The following is a 24,831-nucleotide window of genomic DNA, read 5'->3' on the forward strand; positions in this document are numbered from 1 at the left end:
TTCACACATATCTAATCAGTAATCAGTCATAGCAGCTGACAGCTGAGACTTCATTTAAAACAATGGTTTCCCAATAGTTCTCTCTGCAGCCTTAAGAGTTTGCCAGAGGCACCACAGAGTCCTATAGGGCTGGATTTCAGATGCCCTATTCCTGGCTAGCAGAGTAGCAGAGTACCTGCTTTATATACTGGGCTTCTAGGTAAGTTGCCACTTAATGAAACAGATTACCATGCTTAAAATTTGGAAATGAATGGCCTGACCTACTTTCCTTATTTGACAAATAAGAAACAGACCTCTCAAAGTGCTGGGATTACAGGTATGAACCACTGTGCCTCCTTATTTGACAAATGAGAAACACAGGCACAGTGGTTCATACCTGTAATCCCAGCACTTTGAGAGGCCAAGGGGGGTGGGTCACTTGAGGTCAAGAGTTTCTGAGATCAGCCTGGCCAACATGGTGAAACCCTGTCTTTACCAAAAATACAAAAATCAGCCAGGCGTGGTGGTGCACACCTGTAGTCCGGCTATGCGGGAGGCTGAGGCAGGAGAATCACTTGAACTCAGGAGGCGGAGGTTGCAGTGAGCCAAGATCATGCCACTGCAGGCCAGCCTAGGTGAGAGTGAGACTCTGTCTTAAATTTAAAAGAAAAAAAAAAGGAACAAAGGTCTTAGATACGACATGACTCATCCAACCCTACATAATGCCAGGTCCCAACCCCCATCTGCCCGCCCCACTGGACCTTATCACACACCTAGATGACTTAACCACCATCTGCTCTCATAGCACTGCTGAATTAATTAACATTAAATGGTCTTGAACCTTATAGAGGCTCTTTATTCCTTATCTCTGCAGTGCCAAATTCCCAGTCTAGTTTGTGAGTTCTAAATAATTTGGTCTCATGTTTTATTTCTTACTAGTCACCTCCACCCACAGCTCCATTCTAGACATGAAGTCTGGTCGCATCATGCTCTTCCCTCCTTTGTACCTTTGTTCACATCGCTCTCCTGCATCGAATGCCCTCTCTTGTCTTACATGCACACCCAAATCCTATCCACCTTTATACGTCTGGCTCCAGTTCCACTTGTTTTAGGAAGCCTTCCTAATGCATTGCTTCACCGGCCTCTTTCCTGAAACTTCTATTATTTTTTAGTCAGTATCATAGTTAATTTTGAATGGTTTCATCGCTGTTTCAGGAATACATGTCACATTTCCCCAACAAGATCATGAGTTCACTGAGTTTAGGAGCCATATTCTGTACTTTTCTTCTATCTACCACGGCATGTAACAGAATTCCAAATATATAATATTCAATAAATTGCAGTGAACCCTACACATTAATGGTTTCAACCAACCCTGAAACTATTTGAAAAAAAAAATACAACAATAAAAAAAGTACAAATTTTAAAAATACAGTAACAACTATTTACATAGCATTTATATTGTAGTAGGTATTATAAGTAGTCTAGAGAGGATTTAAAGTATATGGGAGAATGTGTGTAAGTATATGCAAATACTATACCATTTAATTAATTAATTAATTAATTATTAGTATTAGTATTAGTATTTTTGAGACGGAGTCTCACTCTGTTGCCCAGGCTGCAGTGCAGTGGCATGATCTCGGCTCACTGCAAGCCCCACCTCCCAGGTTCATGCCATTCTCCTGCCTCAGCCTCCTGAGTAGGGGGGACTACAGGCATCTGCCACCACGCCCGGCTAATTTTTTGTATTTTTAGTAGAGATGGGGTTTCACGTGTTAGCCAGGATGGTCTCGATCTCCTGACCTTGTGATTTGCCCGCTGCGGCCTCCCAAAGTGCTGGGATTACAGGTGTGAGCCACCGCGCCCAGCCAAATACTGCACCATTTTATACAAGGGACTTGAACATCTATGGATTTTGGTATTGGCTGGGGGTGGGAGGAATGGGTGCTGGAAAGTAACCCCTGTGGATACCAAGGAACGGATATACTGGATGGACACAATGGAACCAAAAACTTTCTCAGATGAGCTGTAACTATCACTGCCCCCCAGTTACATTCACTCTCACCCCTAGGTTACCAACTCTTATTTGCATCTCCCCTCCTTTATCTGACATGCACCTATCAGGAGAGCTTATCTACCAAACAAAGGAGTATATTAGACCCTAAATTTTACCTGTTCACTGGTGGCTGGTGTTTCTAGGATTTCAGTCAAGGTCTCTCCTGGCTGGAACCGTATGACATCCACAATTAAACGTTTTGTACTGAAACAAGATGGGGGAAGCATTTAAATATTACCAGTGTTCTAGTTCCTCTCAAATGGACCGAAGCAGCAGCAGCAGCACAAACCGTACCTCACAGAAGTCCCAAGCAGCAGCTGCCAGCACACAGTACTCAAGGCACTAGGCTTATTTACCCAACCATACCATAAGTAGGTACAAGGGTTAGGATTTCCAAGATTTACATTTCATTGTAGCATATTAGCAAAATAAGGCAGAAAAATCCTGTGCCAAGTACAATATGCGAGGTGATTGGTGACTGGGATTATGAAAAGTATGAGAGGTCAGGATGGTCATTTCAGGTATGACCCAGTAGGTTCCTCTCCAAAGGTCAAGAAATCTTTGGATTACATTCATTTCATTCTTCCTACTTTTGATACTCACTTCAGTAAGATGGTTCGAGCATCCATTTCTGCATTCTCATCTCCAGGCACATCAAACTTGTTGGTCAGGGTGAGAGACACTTCTGTCTTAGCCAGTGCCTCCTTATTTGGGTCATTTAAATTGCCAGAGCTTTCCCCTGAAGTTTTGGGAGGGTGGAAAGAGTTAGCGTAATAAAGAGAGGAGATATTGGGGGGAAATAATACAAATAAAAGATGATGCAAGTCTAAGATAATACTTGAATCACCTAACATGTACAATGTGACGAGAACAACTTTTACTGAGAAATAAAATGTTATGCCAAATTATAAAGGCAAAGGATCCATAATAACTTCATAAATGTTTAAGAAATTATTTCAACATTACAATTTCACAATTCTCTCTCAAAGCATTCTTTCTGGCTGGGTGCAGTGGCTCAGGCCTGCAATCCCAGCACTTTGAAAGGCTAAAGGAGGAGGATGGCTTGAGGCCAGGAGTTCGAGACCAGCCTGGGCAACATAGTGAGACCCCATCTCTATTAAAACAAAAAACAAAAAAACAAAAACTCAGGAGGATCACTCGAGCCTAGGAATTTAAGGCTGCAGTGAGCTATGACTGCACCACTGTACTGCAGCCTGGGCAAAAGGGAGACCCTGTCTCATAACAAAGAAAAAAATTATTTCCTTTAGAGAACTTTTAATTTATAGTTATGTAATTATTTGTGTATCTGCAATTTTTTTTTTTTTTAAACACACGCTGGCAGTATGTATCTGCATTTAAAATGATCTCTTCCTCTGTCTCCAGTTCCTTATAGATAGTGATCACATCTGGACTTTTTTGTTGTTGTTGTTGTTTTTGTTTTGTCTCTTATGAAACTATCAGGATCACATCTATTTTATTTCTCAATGTATATCCAGAGTTTGGTATAGTGCAAAAAACAGAGGAAGTGACAATTACACTTTTCTGTCACGTTCCCCTTTGACCTTCCAGGCAAAAGTTAGAACTTTACCTATCAGGGACTCGATGGTGGGCACCTCGCCGAGGTCGTCCAGCAGCTCGTGGATTGGATCATTGTGCTCCGGAGCAATGGCATCCTGGTGATCCAACAGGAGCTGCAAACACCAATGATCAACTCCATTTATACATTCAACTCTCCAGCCCATCCCTCCCTAGAACGCCTAACAATAATCTGCACAAAGAGGTTCCAACAAAGTTCCTATATTCAAAGAAACAACAAGCAAATCCTCAGCAAACTAACCCAAATAAACAACATGATATATAAAGCACCGCACTGGGCTCTGTTGAATGACTTGTTATGATGTAAGAAGAGGAAATACTGGTACTCTCTTAATCTCATGGCCATACAGGATTCAAATGTGCCCTGTGTAAGAAAGAACACTGTGGCTGGGCATGGTGGCTCATGTCTGTAATTTCAGCATTTTGGGAAGCCAAGGTGGGTGGATCACCCGAGGTCAGGAGTTCAAGACCAGCCTGGACAACATGATGACACCCTGTCTCTACTAAAAATACAAAAATTAGCCGGGCATGGTGGTGCGCACCTGTAATCCCAGCTACTAGGGAGGCTGAGGCAGGCGAATGGCTTGAACTTGGTAGGTGGAGGTTGCAGTGAGCCGAGATTGCGCCACTGCACTCCAGCCTGAATGACAGAGCAAGACTCCATCTCAAAAAAACAAAACAAAACAAACAAAAAACACAAAACACCGAAACTCAAAGTTCAATACCCAAAGTCATCAATGTACCTACTACCAGTTCAAGTAAGTCACATGCAGACTTTTACTTAATGTTTCCAGTGCATGACATGATGTAATTCAGAGAAAAGTATACCAAATCAATGTTATAATTATTGTAGGAGCACTCAATAAAGCCTTCAAGGTGCCATTATCCCCAGTGATGCCCTCAGAAATGACAGTAACCTGAAATTTCATTTACATTTTCACATATGTCCTTGTTCCTGTTTTACATGTCCATGTCCCCAGAGGGGAAAAAATGATTTGAAAAATCTGAAGAAACATGGAACTCCAGCTTCCAAGGGAAAAATCCACTCCAAGGCTACACAGAGAAAGAAGCTAGTATTCTAGATCATGTTAGAAAAATAACACAGAGGGCTAGGGTAAAAAGAAAGAAGAGTAAAAGCACTATTTTATCAAGGTACTAGATCAATTTAGTGGGATTCTGATTCAGTAGGCCTGGGGGGTGTCCAGGAAACTTCATTTTTAACTACCAGCCCATAGGATTCTGATGCAGATAGCCTGGGAAGACCTTTTAGAAACCTAGCAGTAGATATTGTTAAGAATAAGAAGCAAAAGGCCGGGTGTGGTGGCTCAAGCCTGTAATCCCAGCACTTTGGGAGGCCGAGGTGGGTGGATCATGAGGTCAGGATATCGACACCATGCTGGCTAACACAGTGAAAGCCCGTCTCTACTAAAAATACAAAAAATTAGCCAGGCATGGTGGTGGGCGCCTGTAGTCCCAGCTACTCAGGAGGCTGAGGCAGGAGAATGGCGAGAACCCAGGAGGTGGAGCTTGCAGTGAGCCGAGATCGCACCACTGCACTCCAGCCTGGGCGACAGAGAGAGACTCCATCTCTAAATAAATAAATAAAAAAGAATAACAAGCAAAAAAAGAGACATCAAGGAGATGCACTGTCAGTTAGATCACAGGAAGGTGAGACACCTGGCTACCAGAGACGATAACCAGCAGCCAGGGATAATAATTAAGGACAATGAAATTAAGTAATTAAAGAAAAATACTTACAGTGTGGGTGTTGATGATTTCACCAATGGAAATGTAGATTACTGGTTTGGTGAGGGTTACTAAATCAGAGTACTCATCCACATTAAATTTATCCTGAAGCTCTGGGACATCACAAGCAGTTTGGAAAAACCGTCTGAAATAAGCACAGGAGGCAGCCCCCCAAAAAGGGACATACACATGAGAAGTTGGCAAGAGGACATTTCACAAACCTCTCACACAATGAGTGCAAACAGAAGCCAGTCAATACAGTTACTTCAAGAGAAAGTGCTGTGTATTTGCTGTGCTTGACAACCTTGGGATACTGGCTCTAATAACTTCTTTCTCCACCTGGTTTGTAGTTTTAGTTTTACCCTTAAGAACCAGTGCACCACGATTTAAAACAGTTCTCAGGCACCATTAGGAAAACCAATTCTATCTCTAAGACCGTGCTCTGAAGCATTCAAAACTAGATGTTAATTTACAAAAATTAAAAGCATTCTCCAATTCTCTGATTACAAGGTAACGTACTAAATGCATAATCATCATTATTTTTATGTTAACTACTATCTATTTCATAAGTGTTAACTATTATGTATTTCATATGAAAATTCTCTTCAAAGTAAATGGATCATCTTCTGGAGTCCCGGGCACATCAAACATGTCTTCTACAATATGGCAGTCAGGGAAAGCGAGGGGTGGTTTTTAATCTTATCTTTCCCCTCAATGATAAAAATACATCCACAGACTCTCTTAAGCACTTGTGCCTTTCCCCTTACCTGAATTTCTGGTAGGACTGGGAAAGATATTCATTAATGATGCTTAAGTGGGCATTATCTCCCAGAAACATCTTATTAGAAGCAGCATGCTGAAGCATTTTTGCAATGGAGCCCAGATTTCGGCGTTGGTCTGTGGTAAGCTGGCCTCCTGCCGAGAGGTCAATGATGTCAAAGGCATCAGGAGCAACAATGGCTGGATTCATGTATCGATAATAAAGCAAGTTACCAATAATCTGGAACAGATGAAACAGAAAGATGAGTATTAAAAGACATACCACCAAGTAAGCCACAAATGACTTTGCTAGCAAAGAAAAGCAGAAAATGCAGTCCTATGAGTAAAAAATAAATAAAAAATACATACACACATGCACGCATGCACATATATATACACACTCTTTCTCATGGCCTGGAACTAAATGAAATATCCCTTTGTTCAATACAGGAAAACAATGAGAACAGAACTGAAAACTACTGCCAGTAGTTAATGAAAGAGCAGATTCAGAAGGTAAAAATGACACACTTAAAGTCTGTTATTATTTCAGGACATCTTTTGTTCACATATCATGGTAGCAAATAAGGCTGGTGTCACCCACATGCACTTTGTACTTTCATGTAGATGGGTTTTCCTTATAAAAAGCTAACAAACATAGCTAAATTCCTTAACATGACCCAATCAGCATAGAGTAACCCCACTTCCCAACATTCTCATGCTGCAGACTCCAAAGGGCAAGTCCATGCCTCTGAAATTAAATTCACTTAACACTTCCACAGAAGAATTCAGGGACAGTCACAGCATTCCCCCTAGAGTTTCATTCAGAAGAAATAAAATTAATTCACCTGAACAGAAAGTCTAGAATCGAGGCCTCACTGTAGGAAAGCACAGAACTAGGAGAGAGAAGAAAAAAGCATTCAGATTAAAAAAAAAGAGAAGAGAAGAGCACAGCTGAGTAAGAAAGAGTTATCAGCAACAGCCTTAGCAGAAATAATTGTGCTTGCTACTATTTGCCAGGTCACCAGCAGAGGGAACAATACTACAGCGAAAAGATAGGACTCAAAGAAACTCATCTGAAAACAGGAAAAATCCATCTTTCTACTTGTTTGATGTTTGTGCGCCAAACTATAGGAAGTGTTTCATCCTAACAGAGGTATCATTTACCAATTACAATTGTTTTCAAAAGCTCACAATCAATGGTAAGCTACTGCCAGAACCTACACTTAGGCAGTTAGTAACGATCTACGGTCAGTCCTGCTTTTATAGCTTTGTCCTCAAAGGGCAGGAGTCTGCCGGCTATGAGATTCTTACCTTCAGCAGCTCATCCTCACCAGCATCAGGGAACTTCTCATGCAACGAGTCCTTTAGCACTTTGGCAATGAAGCGCATCCCGTAACTGCAGGATGGACAAAACTTAGTGAGAAGGGCCAAGGAGCAGAAAGGCACTTACTGCTGGGCTCTACTGGGGGTCATGACAACTGATGGCACTCACGGGATTTTGTCCACAGAGCTGACAATGGCCGAGAGAAACTTGTCTGTCACAGCCCGCATGTTCCTGATGGAGCTGTCTAGCCGTGTCTTCACTTCTTCATGAGCTAGCGCCTGCTCAGGGGTCACATCATAGGGCAGTTTGCTGGGAAGACAGAAATTATACCCAACTATGTTAGACTAACAGCCAGGAACAGCCTGAAGCAAGTGTCTTATCTTTCATAAACTGAAAGACCCAGAAATACTAGATAGCTTAAGCTCATGCTCACAGGGCTGGTAAGTGATAAGGCTAGAATCTGAACTCAGGTTTTTAACTGTGAATCAGGTGCCTGAATTGTGTGCCAGGTACAATAATAGGCACTTGGGAATAAAAGTTATACACGACATGATACCTTCTCTTGAGTCTTTTATAGTCTGGTGGGAGTGACACACAAACAAATGATTATAAACCCATTCTGCTGTAAATCAGTTCACCAAAAGTGCTACAGGACCATAGGGAAAGGGCTTCAACTCAGAATGGAAAAAGTAAGGAAGGCTTCCAAAAGGAAGGGATGCTTGAACTCAAGAAAACGGGAGAGGAAAAGTCTTCTAGGAAGGAAGGGGAGACAGGAGAAATGAGAACGGAAAAATAGACAGGGAGCAGGCCATGGCAGACTCTGTATACGAGACTCTGTATACGAAATCTGGGCTTTGCTAGAAACCAGAGGGAGGTCTTCAAAGATAGGAGCGCTACGCCAGAAACAGCAGCACACGCTAGCATTCCCAGCTACTAGGAAGGTTGAGGTGGGAGGATTGGTTGAGCAAGAACTTGTCTCAAAAAAAAAAAAAAAAAGAAGAAGCAGAGAGAGCTTTGGTACACACAGAAGGGGAAGAGAAGGCAATGCGACCACAAAGGCAGAGGCTGGAACCACAGAGCCACAAGTTGAGGGATGTCAACAGTCACCACAAGCTGTAAGTCAAGAAACAGAGTTTCCACTAGAGCCTCTGCAGGGAGTGTGGCTCTTCCAGCACCTCGACTTCATGATAATAGTTTCAGATTTTGTGAGACAATGAATTTTGGTCGTTTAAAGCCACCAAATTTGAGGTGGTGATGTGTTATGGCAGCCTTAGAAAATACAAGTAGAGGCCAGGTGTGGTGGCTCACGCCTGTGATCCCAACACTTTGGGAGGTGGAGGTGGGTGGATCACCTGAGGTCAGGAGTTTGACCTGACCAACATGGAGAAACCCCATCTCTACTATAAATATAAAAATTAACCGGGCATAGAGGCGCATGCCTGTAATCCCAGCTACTCGGGAGGCTGAGGCAGGAGAATCACTTGAACCCGGGAGGCAGAGGTTGCGGTGAGCCAAGATCACACCATTGCACTCCAGCCTGAGCAACAAAGCGAGACTCCGTCTCTCAACAACAACAAAAGAAAAATACAAGTAGATAGGAATACCCTTCTTCATTTGTCACAGCATGGCTAAATTAAAATAGGTAGGCTATGAATACAAGAATTCTGCAAAAATCAACAGAAACATTCTATGAGAAATAAATAAATACATGGAACTTACAATAAATAATATTATATATTTTATTATTTATATGATTTTCAAAAGTAGTAACCAGCAAGGGAATCAATATGCTAAAAAACATTGGTCATAGAACAGAATATTAACTTTCTGAGATTTTAGGAAAGAACATTCCCAAGAGGTGACAAGATTCCAGTTTGCTACGTGTATTGTGGCTGAAGTAAAAGAAGAAAGCTAAGGGACCTGTGACGCTTACCTGCAGGACAGATCCCCACCACATCACCACACCTCATAGTCACTGGTATCTTAAAAAGAGTTCAAATCAATTTCCTTTTTTTTAAGATATGGGGTCTATGTCGCCCAGGCAGCACTCAAACTCCTGGGCTCAAGCAATCTTCCTGTCTTGGCCTCCTGAGCAACTGGGACTACCGGTGCATGCCACTATGCCTGGCTCAATTTCCATTTTATGAAAGGCAAAATGAGACCAGTTTCTCATAGGTACCCACAAGAAAACCAATCCTGAAATGTCCAGCAGGCTTTGGATCTAAAAATGACTGACTCATGGACCTTCAGAGGAAATAACTGAGAAGCCCTGAGCCAGTGTATATGGGGCTATCAGCAAGGAATGCCCTGGGTTGCAGGCAAAACTTCCCAGACAAGTATTGCACTTGGCTGACCACATTCCTGGATGTGCAGGCCTCAGGTATGCAGGCAAAAAAGTTAAAAAGACTTTTGCAATGATCTGAGTCCTGATAACAGACCTACATGGTACTGAGAACCAATCAGATGCCAAATGATTCCTAATAAGGATAAGCCCTTTCTTTTTCTTTTTTTTTTTGTCAACCTAGGATGGAGTGCAGTGGTGCCATCAAGGCACACTGCAGCCTCAACCTCCCATGCTCAACTGATCCTCCTGCCTCAGCCTTTGGAATAGCTCGAACTACAGGTGTGCACAACCATGCCCAGCTAATTTTTTTTTTTTTTAAAGTAGGGACAAGGTATTCCTATGTTGCCCAGGCTGGTCTCAAACTCCTGAGCTCAAGCAATCCTCCTGCCTCAGCCTCCCAAAGTGTTGGGATTACAGGCGTGAGCCACCACGCCTGGCAAGATAAGCCCTTTCAAGGAGTCAGCAGAATGTTCTGTTCTCCACCCAGGGTATACCTCCCTGTTTGCCTGGCATCCAGGTAAATGGAAAGTAGAATGATGTAGAATAGTGTTATTCAAAGTGTGGACCAGTGCCAGTCTACAAACTGATCAAAGACAAGATAAAGAGAATGAGTCAGAATATAAATCAATACGTTGCTTCCTTCATTAAGAAAATCTTGCTATGAAAAAAAAGTATCAGTTGAACTAAAAAGTGTGCACAGATGATTTTCCATTACTGATGTGCAAACCATACTTTGAATAGCAATGGTGTGGAGAGCTGCTACCCCACCTATGCCCAGAGAGCTTCATGCAGGATCTAACCTTACTCCACAACAACAAGAAGAAACCACAACAGACCACGCTGCTCACACCTCCATTTCCCACCCATTTGGGTCCTCACCCAAGATGAATAAAACCAGAAACATTTTGGCATTCTGAACTCCCTTTCCCCAGCATTACCCATATTTGATTGGCACACTTTTGCTTTAGATCAATTAATGTTGGTGGTTATGCTATGGCTCTAGCTCAGTTATCTCCTGTAATATGTTAATTAGCCCAACTCTCGATATTTCAGGGCAGCTCACCCCACACCATTTTCTTTTTCCTTTATTGAAACACAGTGATCTCACCCAATCTATATGAACCTTCTCATTCAACTGCATCCCTAGTTATGCCAGGTCCTTTTAAGTCCTACACCCTCCACCTTAGAGTGTTCAGACATGAACACTCTGCACCTAGCTCTTAGTAAGGCTGGGTTCATCTTAGCCTTTGGACCTCAGCTAAATGAAATTTTATTTTCTGGGATAGGCTTTCCCTAACCACCTTATGTTAGCTCCCTCTTATAAAGTCTCCATTACAGAACCCTACATACAACTTCACAAAATTTTCTTCAATGTTTAATTATGCTTTTATTTTTATGTACCTGGTTGGTGTCTCTTCCACCCATTGAACTATGAAGAGAGGGCAGGGAGCATGTCTATTTCACTCATTATTGTATTACTGTACACATCTCTAACACAATGCCTGGCACACAGTAAGTACTCAATAAATATTTGCTAAATAAGTGAGTTTATTACCAGGTCAACAACTTATAAAGCACAGTTTTCTAAAGAAAAACTATTTCAGGCTGGGTGTGGTGGCTCACGGCTGTAATCCCAGCACTTTGGGAGGCCGAGGCAGATAGACTGCTTGAGATCAGAAGTTCGAGACCAGTCTGGCCAACATAGCGAAACCCTTTCTCTACTAAAAATACAAAAAGGAGACAGGGGTGGTAGCGCGCGACTGTAATCCCAGTTACTTGGGAGGCTGGGGCATGAGAATTGCTTAGACACCGGAGGTGGAGGCTGCAGTGAGCCGAGATTGTGCCACTGCACTCCAGCCTGGGTGACAAGAGGGAAACTCTGTCTCAAAAAAAAAAAAAAAAAGAAAGAAAAGAAAAATTATTTGAACTAATATTAGTTTATAAATAAAGAGAGGGGAAAAAATAAGTAAAGAAAATAACAACATGAAAGAAAAGTGTTACTATGGTTTACATACCTTGCCTCTCCTGTCTGAGACTCCATCTGATTAACCCAAGATTTGTAAATATCCACAGGGTCAGTTTTGATGTTGAGAGATTTGTCATCCATAATTTCCTTCACGACTGGGGCCAAGATCTGTCTCAGGGCATTCTGGCCACGGGCTCCACGGTTGAAACTTACAACCATTTTAATAACTGTAGGATTTCCTGTGACAATCTCTTGAATCTGATCTACCTTCGACCTATAAAACATCAGATAAAAATTTAAACTTGTCACAGAATCCATCAACTTAAAAGATCCTTCCTGCTTAAAGATCCTATCTCCCTGAAACAGTTTCTCTTGAAACACTCCCCGGCACCCACAGAACGTTCTTGCAGCTGCACACTCAATCATGGTCATGATTAGGTCCGCTACTAGATAAAAATGTGAAATCTTCCTGTTCAGATCACTTTTTGAAATTATACCTTAATACAGAATGTTCCTAAAATTAACTTATCCCTTCCCTAGAAGCAGCAAGATTTTATATCAGTTATTTAAAAATTAGATGCTTCTTTAGAGTAAGCATTTTTCATAAATTAATTGAGATCAAGAAAAGATCAGGAAGGCATGAATCTCAAACTGGGAGCCCCTGTGTTAGTGGGAAGGGGCCTATGCCCTTAAGAAATCTGTTCATACTTGATTTCCTCTTGAAGTGCTGTCTTAAAAAGCCGCAGGAGCAGGTACTCCTCTCGCTGGTTGGATGCGTAGTTGTAGAGTGTGAAGATTACAGAGTCCATGAACTTGGTGGACTTGTTCTGGGGCATCTGAAAAATTAGCTTGGCCAGATAGGTGGGATTGGTCTGAAATAGAACCAAGGGATAAGTCATTTGTAGGTAATATAAAGGCTGACAAGGTATATTCAATTATTTAAAATTGAAGGACTAGAATATATATGAGAAAAAAATTAACAAATTAACGTATTACAGTGCCCGTCACTCACCCCTCAGTGAAATTCAAAAGTATTTCCAGAGAGATCAATGGGTAAGGCTTTCTTGTGGAAAAACAAATTCACTAAATTTTTATAACACTGACTCCAGGAGCCACTTACTTGCAATAAATAAAACAGGTGCTGGTAAGCTTCCAACTTCTCTCTCTTCTCCTTGCTCAAAGCCTTGAGACCTCCCTTCTGTTTATTTATCATCATCATATCAGACAACTGTTCCTTATTTTTTTTGGTAAGTTTTTTACTGTGGGAAACCACATCCTATAAACAAAAATCAATACATAGATCAGAAAGCCTTCAAAGATGAACCTCTGGGCATTGAGGAAAGGTTTTGTAGCACATGCAAACTCACATGAAGGTCTACTGCACTGGCAGATTCCCACCGAGTATTTTAAAATCACTACACTTTATCCTGTTTTCAGTAAACCAATCAAATCCATTCCCATGTTCCAACAAAGAACCTGAGCCATAAGAATGTCCACTGAATTGGGAAACCAACTTCTAGCAATCTATTATAAAAATAATAACTACATATATACTGAAACAATAATTGCAATGTTATTTACAATAAATGCTTGGAAAACAACCTACATGCCAAATACTAGGGGAAAAAGAGGTAAATTATAGTATTACCTTCTAAAAATCTATTATGCTACTGTTAAAAATAATACTTATGGCTGGGTGCAGTGGCTCACACCTGTAATCCCAGCCCTTTGGGAGGCTGAGGCAGGGGGATCACTTGAGCCCAGGAGTTTTGAGACCAGCCTGGACAACACAGAGAGACCCTATCTCTTATAAAAATATAATTTGCCAGGCGTGGTGGCGTGCACCTGTTGTCCTAGCTACTTGAGAGGCTCAAGTGGGAGAATCACTTGAGCCTAGGAGGTCGAGGTTGCAGTGAGTCATGATCATGCCACTGCACTCCAGCCTGGGGTACAGAGGGAAACTTTGTTTCAAAAAATAAAATAAAATAAAATTATGACTACTTATCATAGCGAAATAGTCTTATCCTTTAATACGAAGTAAGAACGGAAGATACAAAATGACTGGGGTAGGTGAACTTAGGGGAAGACATTTATCTTCTTTTCTCTATCTAAATTTTGTCTATTAAATTGTTTCATGTCTCAAATAATTTTTTTTTTTTTTTTTGAGACAGAGTTTCACTCTGTCACCCAGTCTGGAGTGCAGTGGTGCAATCTTGGCTCACTGCAACCTCTGCCTCCCAGGTTCAAGTGATTCTTCCACCTCAGCCTCCTGAGTAGCTGAAATTACAAGCATGTTACTACCATGTCCAGCTAATTTTTTGTATTGTTAGTAGAGACAGGGTTTCACCATGTTGGCCTGGCTGGTCTCAAACTCCTGGCTTCAAGTGATCCGCCCTCCTCGGCCTCCCAAACTGCTGGGATTATAGGTGTGAGCCATCATGCCTGACCTGTCTTATACAACTTTTTAAAAAGCTTATGATGGCCAGGCACAGCGGCTCACGCCTGTAATCACAGCACTTTGGGACGCCAAGGTGGGTGGATCAGTCACTTGAGGCCAGGAGTTCGAGACCAGCCTGGCCAACATGGTGAAACCCTCGTCTCTACTAAAAATGCAAAAAAGCTGGGTGCCGTGGCTCACACCTGTAATTCCAGCACTTTGGGAAGCTGAGGCAGGTGGATCACCCGAGGTCAGGACTTCAAGACCAGCCTGGCCAACATGGCAAAACACTGCCTCCACTAAAAATACAAAAATTAGCAGGGTGTAGTGGCATGCACCTGTAATCCCAGTTACTTGGGAGGCTGAGGTAGGAGAATCGCTGAACCTGTGAGGCAGAGGTTGCAGTGAGCCGAGATCACACCACTGCACTCCAGCCTGAGCGACAAGAGGGAAACTCAGTCTCAAAAAAAAAAAAAAAAAAGCCAAAAAGCAAAAAACAAAAAACATTAGCCAGGTGTAGTGTCACATGCCTGTAATCCCACCTACTTAGGAGGCTGAGGGAGGAGAATTGCTTGAACCTGGGAGGCAGAGGTTGCAGTGAGCTGAGACCACATCGCAGTACAACCTGGGCAACAGAGTGAGACTTGGTCAAAAAAAAAAAAAAAAAAAAAAAAAAAAAAGGGCTCATGGCAGTAGCTGAGAAGAAGGTCAGCCTCCACCCTCCCCACCAGTCAGAAAGGTGAACGCTAGGGTTACAAAGCAGGATGAAGTGTTCCAAGACCCCACTGGCACTGGGCCATACCTGCAATGTAATCTTATTTTTCACTAGCAGTCCAATTTTGATATCCATGAGATTGAGGTCATTCTCCAACTGCTGGTTAGAACGAATGAGGGTGATAACCTCTTCCCGCATCTTCATAAGGTCAAGCTCCTCCTGAAAATCCTGGTCACTTTGGTCCAGCAGGTGGACAAATTTTCGGACCACAATCATAGGAGGATCCTCAGCATTGACTGACAGAAAGTATGCATCAGACAAAGAATGGAGTTACCAGAAAAAGTACTATGTCTCAGGAAATAGCACTGTCTTGAAAAAGTAGTTCTATTCACACACATTTAATTTTGAGATGTGCTAAGACAATTATCAGGTGCAGTCTTCTGTGTCAGGCTATTGCTATGTTATGATAAAGGTTAATGCAACAAGCCAACAAGATACCTAGCCACATGTTAGCAAAGGGGCTTATGTCACAGGTCACACCCTCTCCCCCAAGCCTTGCCTTCAGGACAGTAAAAGAGGTCTGTGGAGAACACCCTGAACTTGGTGGCTCCCAGCCACTGCCTCAACTCTTCACGTGGAGCCAGTTACTCACTGAGAGTCTTGTAGTCATCCCGAGCTTTGTTTGCCCGAATAAAAGCCTGGATTTTGATAATGTCATTTATCTAAAGAACAAAAAAGAAGAAGAAGAAATTCCTCTGTTCATCTGTCTACCAAAAATATGGCAAAGCAGCTCCTAATGGCCTGTATGATCCAAGGGTGCTTACATGGTCCCGGAAGTACTGCAGGCGATCTCGATAGCGCTTTCTAGCCTGGTGCATCCTTGCCAGGGACTGAATCTATGGAAAAGGGATCCTGAAAATTAGAAGAGTCCTTCATCTCAACACATGTTATACCTGCACCCCTCATGGAGAAACCCTGCTCAGGCTACCATACCTTTACAACTTCGTCTTTGTGGGAACGCAAGTAAGCTAACCGATCTTGATATGCCTTCTTCTGCTTGTATCCTCTCCACTGCGACTGAAACAATCAAATGTTACAGAGGACATATTACTTCCCAAGCATCAATGGAAGTTAAAAAAAAAAATATCTTTCATCTTGATATATGATCCAAGTACAATTTCATGATGAAGTTTTAGGAAGGACCACTTCCAACAGTGACAGGGGAACAAGGGCATGGGCCATCCCTCCACTGGAAGAACACGATGGCTACATTCTACTTCCCCAACGTCAGCACAGCCCTGCACACCTTTTATAGTGCAGCCATACAGATTCATTTACTGGCTTCTTCCAACAAATCAGGTGAGGAAGATAAGATACAACGGGGTATTCCCCTTTTACAGATGGGGACACAAACTTGGAGATTCACCACTGTCTGGTAGCAGTGCAACCATCATTCCTAACTCAGAATTCTTTCTAGGACATTGTTCTGCCTTATCATTGAAGCAAAACCACAGTTGTTTTCCTCAAGGTTCAAATCTTACAGAAAGGTATAGTCTTAGCAGAAGAGAGGAACAGGTACCCAAGAACTGCCACTGTGCCACCATTAAACACCTGTAGGCACACTACGGTTATATGGTAGTAAAGAGGAGGTACCTGTCAAAGAAAAGAGAAGACTAAGAGTCCAGAACTCAAAAATCACACTCAGACAGTCAATGGTCATGACAGCTGACCGTTTATTACCCCTGCTCTAGATGCCCGCTTGCTGTCTGTGTGATAGGTTCTGAAATACCTGAATGCAGGTGATGGCAGGGATTTGTTTCTTCAGGAAATTCATCCTGGATCGGAATTCCTGTCGAACTAAGTATCCACGGCAGCGAGCCTGCAGCCTGGTGATCAGGCCTTCGTTAGCCAGCCACAGCTGTTCTCGGTTATATGCAGCAGTCACCCCAGAGATAGAACTCTGAAAAAGCAGTGGTTACATTCAAAGACAGTTACAGGCAAGAACGGATGCAGGTTTTCTCAAAGTATCATCCACAGCACACAAGCTAACACTCCTGCTTCCTAAATCTATACTGTATCATTAGCTACGTGATATGAATAAATCCCTCAAGTCTGTTTTTCAGGACCAAGTTGTTCTCACACACCTCCTCATACCTAGAAAACATATCATAAACAAAAACTTAATCTTCTTTTGCTTCATATGTCATCTCACTTATCCATCTACCCAACACTGACTAGGCTGGGCACTGTGCTGGCTGATCTGGGGTCACTGCAGACAAGAATAGAGTGACAGGTACCGAACAGGGCTGTGTGCCAAATATCAAGGGACCCCTAGAATGTTACAATGCAGGACATCTCAGGGGGAGAGACCAGAGGTGAGGACTGAAAATTGCTTCCCCAGGCAGATTGCAAATGGTCTTGAAAAGTAGCCTAGAGGGTTTGGACTGTTACTAAAGATACTGGAGAGCCAGAAAACTTTGTCAAGCAAAGGAATAAAACAATCAGATGTTTATTATTTATTTTAGAGACAAGGTTTTGTTCTGTCACCTAGGCTGGAGTGCAGTGGTGCAATCTCAGCTTGCTGCAGCCTCAAATTCCTGGGCTCAAGCAATCCTCCCAGCTCACCTCCTGAGTAGCTGGGGCTACAAGCGTACCAGCACACCTGGCTAATTTTAATTTTTTAAAAAATATTTTTTGAAGAGATGAGTCCTCATTATATTGTCCAGGGTGGAGATTATTTTTAGAAAAACTACTGTTAGGAAAGTAGCTGACAGATTAGAGTGAGGTGAGACTTCAACCAAGGGGTGAATTACAATGCTGCTATTGTGATCCAAGTGAGAGATGGCCTGGGCTTGAACAAGGGCAGCAGGAGTAAGAATGGTTAGGAACATCTGGTTACCTATCCTCCAATATCCACCTTCTCCTTTCTCCTTGGTAACAGAGCCTTGATTTTTTTTTTCTTCTTTTTTTCTGGGCAACACTATATGCACTTAAAAGACTCCACGAGTGGTCAGGCCTGGTGGGTCACGCCTGTAATCCCAGTACTTTGGGAGGCTGAGGTGGGTGGATCACCTGAGGTCAGGAGTTGGAGACCAGCCTGGTCAACATGGAGAAACCCCGTCTCTACTAAAAATACAAAAATTAGCCGGGCATGGTGGTGCATGCCTGTAATCACAGCTACTCGGGAGGGTGACGCAGAAGAATTGCTTGAACCTGGGAGGCAGAGGTTGTGGTGAGCCGAGATCACGCCATTGCACTCCAGCCTGGGCAACAAGAGCGAAACTCCGTCTCAAAACAAAAAACAAAAAACAAAAAACTCCATGAGATAGAGAGAGGTCATGCGCTGTGAGCAGCAGTAGTACGGCAAGACCTTTGAGAAAGCTCCTTGAGAGAGACAGCTGGCAGCACACCTTTTTTGCTTTCCTTCCCCTTCTTCCTACTTCCTGCTTGGACTGCTAACTTGATGGTCAAAGCTCCAAGCTGTCACTATAGGTAACAAGGTGACCTCGAGAATGGAAGCCACATGCTAAGAATGACAGAGCACAAAGACGGAGGATCCTGGGACAGATGATACCATGGAGCCACATTTTCCCTGGACTGCTGAACTGCAGAATCATTTCATGTGAGATAAAAATACAACCTTATACACTATTGCAGCCTCTGGTTTTTTCCTATTAAACTGTGTTTGAGGTGTCTGCTGGACTTCTGGACTGCAAAAGGAAGGGCAAAAACCTGGTGGTGGGGAAAAGGGCTAATGTCTGGAAGCACAGATTTAGGAGTCACAAGCACGGGGTAAGGGCTGGAGCCACAGGCTTGAAAGAGATCACTCAAAGAATGCGTAGACGAAGAGAAGAGGGCCAATGGAATCTTCATATAATTCAAGCAGAGGTAGAGAAAGGAAGGTAGCAAGAGAGATTAAGAAGGAACATTCAGAAGTAGGAAAATCAGAAGAGAATTGTATGGGAGAAGCTAAAGGAATTAAGGGTTTGAGGAAGAGACTTTTGACAAGTCAAATACGATGAGTGCTCAGAACTGAATTTGGCAATTAAAAGGTTATTGATGAATTCTAAAATAAGAGTTTTACTAAGTAAAAGCTGGACAGGAAACCACACTGCTGTGAGCTAAGAAGTGGATGGTAACAGACAGTGAATTAGTGACAAGTAGACTAACTTTCAAGGCCCTTAGCAAGAGTATGAATGCAGGTGAGGCCAGATCAAGGCCCTTAGCAAGAGTATGAATGTAGGTGAGTCCAGATCGGGGAAATTCCATGGGCTTTAAAAAATGTTTGTATTATTATTTGTTCAAAGATGTGGGAAATAAAGATGCCTACGTATGTAGGTTGCTACTTAAAATACAGTCCTTGGGCCAGCAGCATCAACATCACCTGGAAGCTTGTCAGAAATGTAGATTTTCTCAGAACTCACACTAGAATCAGAGCCTTCATTTTAACAAGATCCCAGGTGATTCAGACAGACATTAAATCCTGACAAACACTGGAGGAAGAGCACGAAAAGTATAAGGTCTGCAAGGAACTGGGAGAGGATGAAATCAAGCAGTAAGATAAATAATGAGCTTTAGAAAGGATAGCTGTTTCCTCTGGAGAGAAAACGAAGAAGGAATCAGTGAAAATCCAAATAAGCTGAAAGTACAGAGAGTGGGGAGTACAGAGTAGGAGGATCTATATGTGATGGCCACTATTGTTGGCAGGGGAGGTAAAAGGTCAGGTCACATGCTGAAAATGAGGTAGCATCCCTTCCCGTTTAAATTCTTAGGTCCATATATGCAAAACACTATTCAAACATGAGTGTTTCTGTGGAGGTTAATAAGATTCTCAAAGGTGTCCCTGACCTAACAAGAGTTAAAAATCACTCTGCTAGAAGTTGTACCCTGAATTCCTTAGCACAGCACATTAGGCCCTCAAGCTTCAATCTGGGCCTCTTGTCCTGCCACATCTACCACGTGCCAGGTAATACACCATTCATCTCTCCCTCAGGGGTCCATATCCTTTCAGTATTCTGTGCTTTTTCCTTTTCTATTTTCTTTCCTACTTTCTTTTTATAATTTCAGCAAGCTCATCCTTAACTTTCCCTTTCTGTCTAGAACAGCCTTTTCTTTTTTCTCAGCTGCTAAAATATTATCTATGCTATGTTACTCCAGGACAAAATTAAAATTTCCCTTAAGACTTCCCTTATTGTGCTATTATTAGAGCACAACTTCTCTCTGCCTTACATTACAGTACTCGGTTTTGTGTCTGCTGTTCTCACAACACTGTGAAATACTGGGAGGTAGAGACTCTCTGATACCTATTTCTATCTTCTCAATGCCCAGAACAGAGTTCAGTGAATTCAAATTTTATCACCTGTGAAATCATTAGCAATGAAAATGAAACACTGGAAAGGTAAGACACTGTAACCCACCATATAAAGAGAACTTTAACCACAAGGTAGAAATCATCCATCTGATGGTAACTCCTGAATAAAGGAACTATTTCACTTTTTCCACAGGTGTATTTTTGACTTGTTCCACACAGGATTTGGGAAATATTGACAAAGGGAAGTCAGTGACCTTTTGAAAATATTTTATTGTCCTTTTTCTCTAGGAATCTTGAATGTCTATTAGTAATGTGTCTAATCATGACCTACAGGAGCTTACTGAACATCTTCCCTCAGTATATATTCTTCCCCTTTAACATTCATTAAACAACTCTGGTTTAACTGACAGGAGTGCAGCACCAAGTTAAGCCTTAAAAGTCCTCAACAGTCCATCAATGACAATGTAACTCCCACTTAGAGAAAGTACTGCAAACTTAGCAGCTCACCTTAAAAACTACTAGGGGGCATAGACAAGCACAAATGTGACTAAAATTCGAATCCAAGTACATTAAATTCCAAATGAATACAAAGTTCTTTGAGAGCTTCAAAGGAAGATGAAGGGGGTAAGGAAAGGAAATTTTAAAAAGATTCTTAGAGGAGGTGACTAGAGATGCGTGTGTTTGGAGGACTGAATTTTTAAGGAGGACTGAATTTTTAAATTAAATTTTATTTTTTTGAGACAGGGTCTTGCTCTGTTGCCCAGGCTGGAATACAGTGCCGGGATCATGGCTCATTATAGCCTTGACCTCCTGGGCTCAACTGATCCTTCCACCTCATCCTCCCAAGTAGTTAGAATCCCAGACACACACCATTACGCCCAGCTAATTTTTGTATTTTTTGTAGAGATGAGGTTTCACCATGTTGCCCAGGCTGGTCTTGAACTCCTGGGCTCAAGCAGTCTTTTTGCCTTGGCCTCTCAAAGTGCTGGGATGACAGGTGTGAGCCACCACGCCCAGCCTGAATTTTTTTCTTTTTTTGTATCAAGAATCAGTACAAAGGGAAGGATAGAATTTTGACAGATATGGATGGCAGGGGAGAGATATCTCATGACAGCAGAGACTTTGGTTCATGACTATATCCCCATTCCTTAGAAGAGTACCTGCTACATTTGAGGTATCTGACAAATAACTGTTGAATGGGCTGGGTGCGCTGACTCACTCACACCTGTAATCCCAGTACTTTGGGAGGCTGAGGCAGGTGGATCACTTGAGGCCAGGAGTTCGGGACCAGCCTGGCCAACAGGGCAAAACTTCGTCTCTACTAAAATTACAAAATTAGCCAGGTATGGTACACGCCTGTAATCCCAGCTACTCGGGAGGCTGAGGCAGGAGAATCGCTTGAACCTAGGGAGGTGGAGGTTGCGATGAGCCAAGACTGCACCACTGTACTCTAGCCTAGGTGACACAGTAAGACTCTGTCTCAAAAAAACAAAACAAAACAAAACAAAAAAACAAAAAAAAAAAAACTGTTGGACAGCATAAGCAAAGACACAAAGACATAGAAGATGAAAAAGTACTTTAAAAGCTCTATGAAAATGCTACCTTTATTTGAAAGTGCAGGTTGTAGCTAATATAATTCGTGAACAGTCAGAAAAGAGACTGAAAATACAAACTGGGAAAGATTAAAGAAGTTGCATTTAATGGAGTCAGCAACCTTCCATTTTTCTTTTATAGATCATCTAACTTTTCTTAGCACATGGTTTATATCACTTAATTCTATAATTCAGATGTTTTACAAATTCAGGCCTTAGTCACTACCCCAACTACTACAAAATATTAGCCCAAAACAGCTCATTACATAACCTCAGTTTTAGTCTAGGGTTTCTGACCACATGCCCTTTTCCTCTTAGTTAATATCACAGCTTGAAAACACTTTCTCTCAGCTTCTTCATATGTGAAGAAAGGTGACTTACCTGGATCTCCTCCCGTGAAAGCTGCATAGAATTTTGCACAAAATTTGGGGGTTCGTCCCATCCTCCTTCCTGAGTCTCCAGATTGTGGTAATAATAATATCCACCTTTTACCCAGTGCTTCACCCACTTGCTGTTATTATCTCCTGGCAGAAAATAAAGGAAAGATAGAAGACACCCAGAGCCACACTCCCCAGCTGTACACGTCCAGAACTGCAGGATTATTACAGTCAGTTCTCACAGTCTAAATGAAGACCACTCCAAAAGCTGTTCCTTGGATCTGTGAGAGTAAAGGGGGGATCCTAAGCCCCCATTAAATTATGGCTTTGTAATGACTAACTTAGCTCATTTATGTCTGTAAGAAGAAAATACCTATGATGTCCAATTATGGAATTAACCATGATTAACTTTGTTTATTCCAAAGCCTATGTTTAAGGCCTGTCTTAAAAAATTTGCAACCATTCAGCCTCTCCAGTTTTTCAATTTATTTATTTATTTATTTTTTGAGACAGTCTTGCTTTGTCGCCCAGGCTAGAGTGCAGTGGCACGATCTTGGCTCACTGCAGCCTCTGCCTCCTGGGTTTAGGCAATTTTCCTGCCTCAGCCTCCTGGGTAGCTGGGAGTACAGGCGCACGCCACCACGCCCAGCTAATTTTTGTATTTTTAGTAGAGACAGGGTTTTACCATGTTGGCCAAGCTGGTCTTGAACTCCTGATCTCAGGCAATTCACTCGCCTTGGCCTCCCAAACTGCTGGGATTACAGGCGTGAGCCACCGCACCCGGCCCAGTTTTTCGATTTTTAAAAGTCCATAAAATGTGATAAGAAATCTTAAGTTTTTCCTGGTTTTTACACTCAAACTACTTTTAATTGCCTATAGGCTTAATCAGAACTACTGCTACTCTGTGAAAGATAAGCAGTTAAATATTTTAATCTTTCCCACATTCTCAGAAAATTGGTCTTGTTAACACAGCTGTCCACAAAGCGGGGGGGGGGGGGGAGGCTATTTTCAAAAACAGAGATTTTTATCTCCTTTAAAATGAGCCTAAGTACCGTACATCTACGCTAAAAGATCTTTCCCTATAGCTTATCCCTTTCCTCTACATCTGTCCCCTCGTATACTCAAGGATTAGCTTCAGGGCACATATGTATTACCCCAGAACTCACCTACTGCCAGTTTTTTCTTCTTGGCTTCAGCAAGGTCACTCTGGTAAGTTTCACCACATTCAGGGATGACTCCATATAAGCCAACATCAGGGGAACGAAGGGCACTCAGTGTTTTGCCAACATCACCACTTTCTACCGCCTCATTAATGGCAAAGATTCCTAAAGCAACTATTCCAGGAAAGAATTGTTACTAGAATAGTTTAGAGAGTATCTAAACTCACATACTGGTTCACCTAACTATATCTACTGGCAAATTGTTCCCCCATACCTATCTTGGTCAAGCTGTATGGAGCACCTTGTCACCCCCAGCCTCCACCAAAACAGAAATAAAACAGGTGATACATACACTTCCGTGCTTCTTGGGTGTCTTTGTTGGACTGCCAGATTCCACCTTGAATTTCATCCAACCATAACACAGCTGACTCATCCTGGATTTCCTACATGTCATTGAAACCAAATTATTAAAGTCATGAAATTGGGGTACCTGTAACATACATGTGATGAGGGGGGCTTCCCAGACACAATTCAATATGGAAGAACAGGCTTAAAAAATATGAGACACGTGGGTTAGTCAAATGGAAGAAGTAGGCATCAAAAAACTGGTAAAAGATTGGGTGCAGTGACTCACACTTGTAATCCAACACTTTGGGGGGCTGAGGCAGGAGGAATGCTTGAGCCCAGGAGTTCCAGACCAGCCTGGGCAACATAGCGAGACCCCATCTCTCTCTAAAAAAATTAGCCAGGCATGGTGGTGCATGCCTATAGTCCTAGCTACTAGGGAGGCTGAGGCAGAAGGATTGCTTGAGCCCAGGAGGTTAGGCTGCAGTGAGCCGTGTTCTTACCACTGCACTCCAGCCTGGGCAACAGAGTAAGACCCTGTCTCCAAAAACGAACAAACTGGTAAAGGTCATAAGATAAGGGAAATGGCTCACATGTAGGTGAAGATTATATAAAGATGAATTTAAGTGATGCAGGAGGAGTAGTTCAGCTAGAAGGGGCAAGAGGCCCAGATAGACTGGGAAGGGGTCCAAAGACTTTAACAGGGTGACAAGGGCCAGGGTATATATATATGAATATGCAGTACTTATTTGAAAGCCTCCTTTGCCAACAATATTCAGAGGAAGTTAATGTTCTCTATGACTACTAATGTTTTTAAGACTGCCAAGTCTTACTTTAAGCAGAACCTTTGAAGTATCATATTTAAAGCCAGGAGTCACTACAGGCAGTCTACATTTCTTACCAGCTGATATCCTAAAACTTGAATGTTAAATCAGTTGCTGGGAACTTAAAAGCAAATTTTCACAGAGAAACATAACGAATGTTGTGATTACTTTCCTTAGTACAGCTAACAAACCTCACAACATAGTCTGAGTTGACTATTGCGGACAGAGAAGATGTATGATGTAGTGGAGGTGACTTACGTTCCTCTTTCTAAATTCGTTAAGACAATTTTCTTTTTTAAA

General features: G+C 42.2%; 1 protein-coding gene across 1 annotated transcript in view; it reads right to left on the bottom strand.

The window, feature by feature from the left end:
- The window catches only part of IQGAP1 (IQ motif containing GTPase activating protein 1), a 117,631-nt gene that overhangs the window by 12,810 nt on the left and 79,990 nt on the right, over nt 1-24,831 (bottom strand). The window contains exons 16-33 of the mRNA XM_010384797.2: nt 23,715-23,805; nt 23,369-23,536; nt 22,207-22,349; nt 16,712-16,882; nt 15,916-15,999; nt 15,747-15,818; nt 15,575-15,644; nt 15,010-15,218; nt 12,891-13,046; nt 12,479-12,642; nt 11,820-12,044; nt 7,629-7,769; nt 7,448-7,532; nt 6,145-6,377; nt 5,390-5,522; nt 3,624-3,726; nt 2,639-2,774; nt 2,152-2,239 (exon numbers count right to left, since the gene is read on the bottom strand). Coding sequence (XP_010383099.2) covers nt 2,152-2,239; nt 2,639-2,774; nt 3,624-3,726; nt 5,390-5,522; nt 6,145-6,377; nt 7,448-7,532; nt 7,629-7,769; nt 11,820-12,044; nt 12,479-12,642; nt 12,891-13,046; nt 15,010-15,218; nt 15,575-15,644; nt 15,747-15,818; nt 15,916-15,999; nt 16,712-16,882; nt 22,207-22,349; nt 23,369-23,536; nt 23,715-23,805 — 2,472 coding nt within the window. The remainder of the gene's footprint in view (nt 1-2,151; nt 2,240-2,638; nt 2,775-3,623; nt 3,727-5,389; nt 5,523-6,144; nt 6,378-7,447; nt 7,533-7,628; nt 7,770-11,819; nt 12,045-12,478; nt 12,643-12,890; nt 13,047-15,009; nt 15,219-15,574; nt 15,645-15,746; nt 15,819-15,915; nt 16,000-16,711; nt 16,883-22,206; nt 22,350-23,368; nt 23,537-23,714; nt 23,806-24,831) is intronic.

The sequence above is a fragment of the Rhinopithecus roxellana genome, chromosome 5 (assembly GCF_007565055.1).
Source record: "Rhinopithecus roxellana isolate Shanxi Qingling chromosome 5, ASM756505v1, whole genome shotgun sequence".
Classification (NCBI taxonomy): Eukaryota; Metazoa; Chordata; class Mammalia; order Primates; family Cercopithecidae; genus Rhinopithecus; species Rhinopithecus roxellana.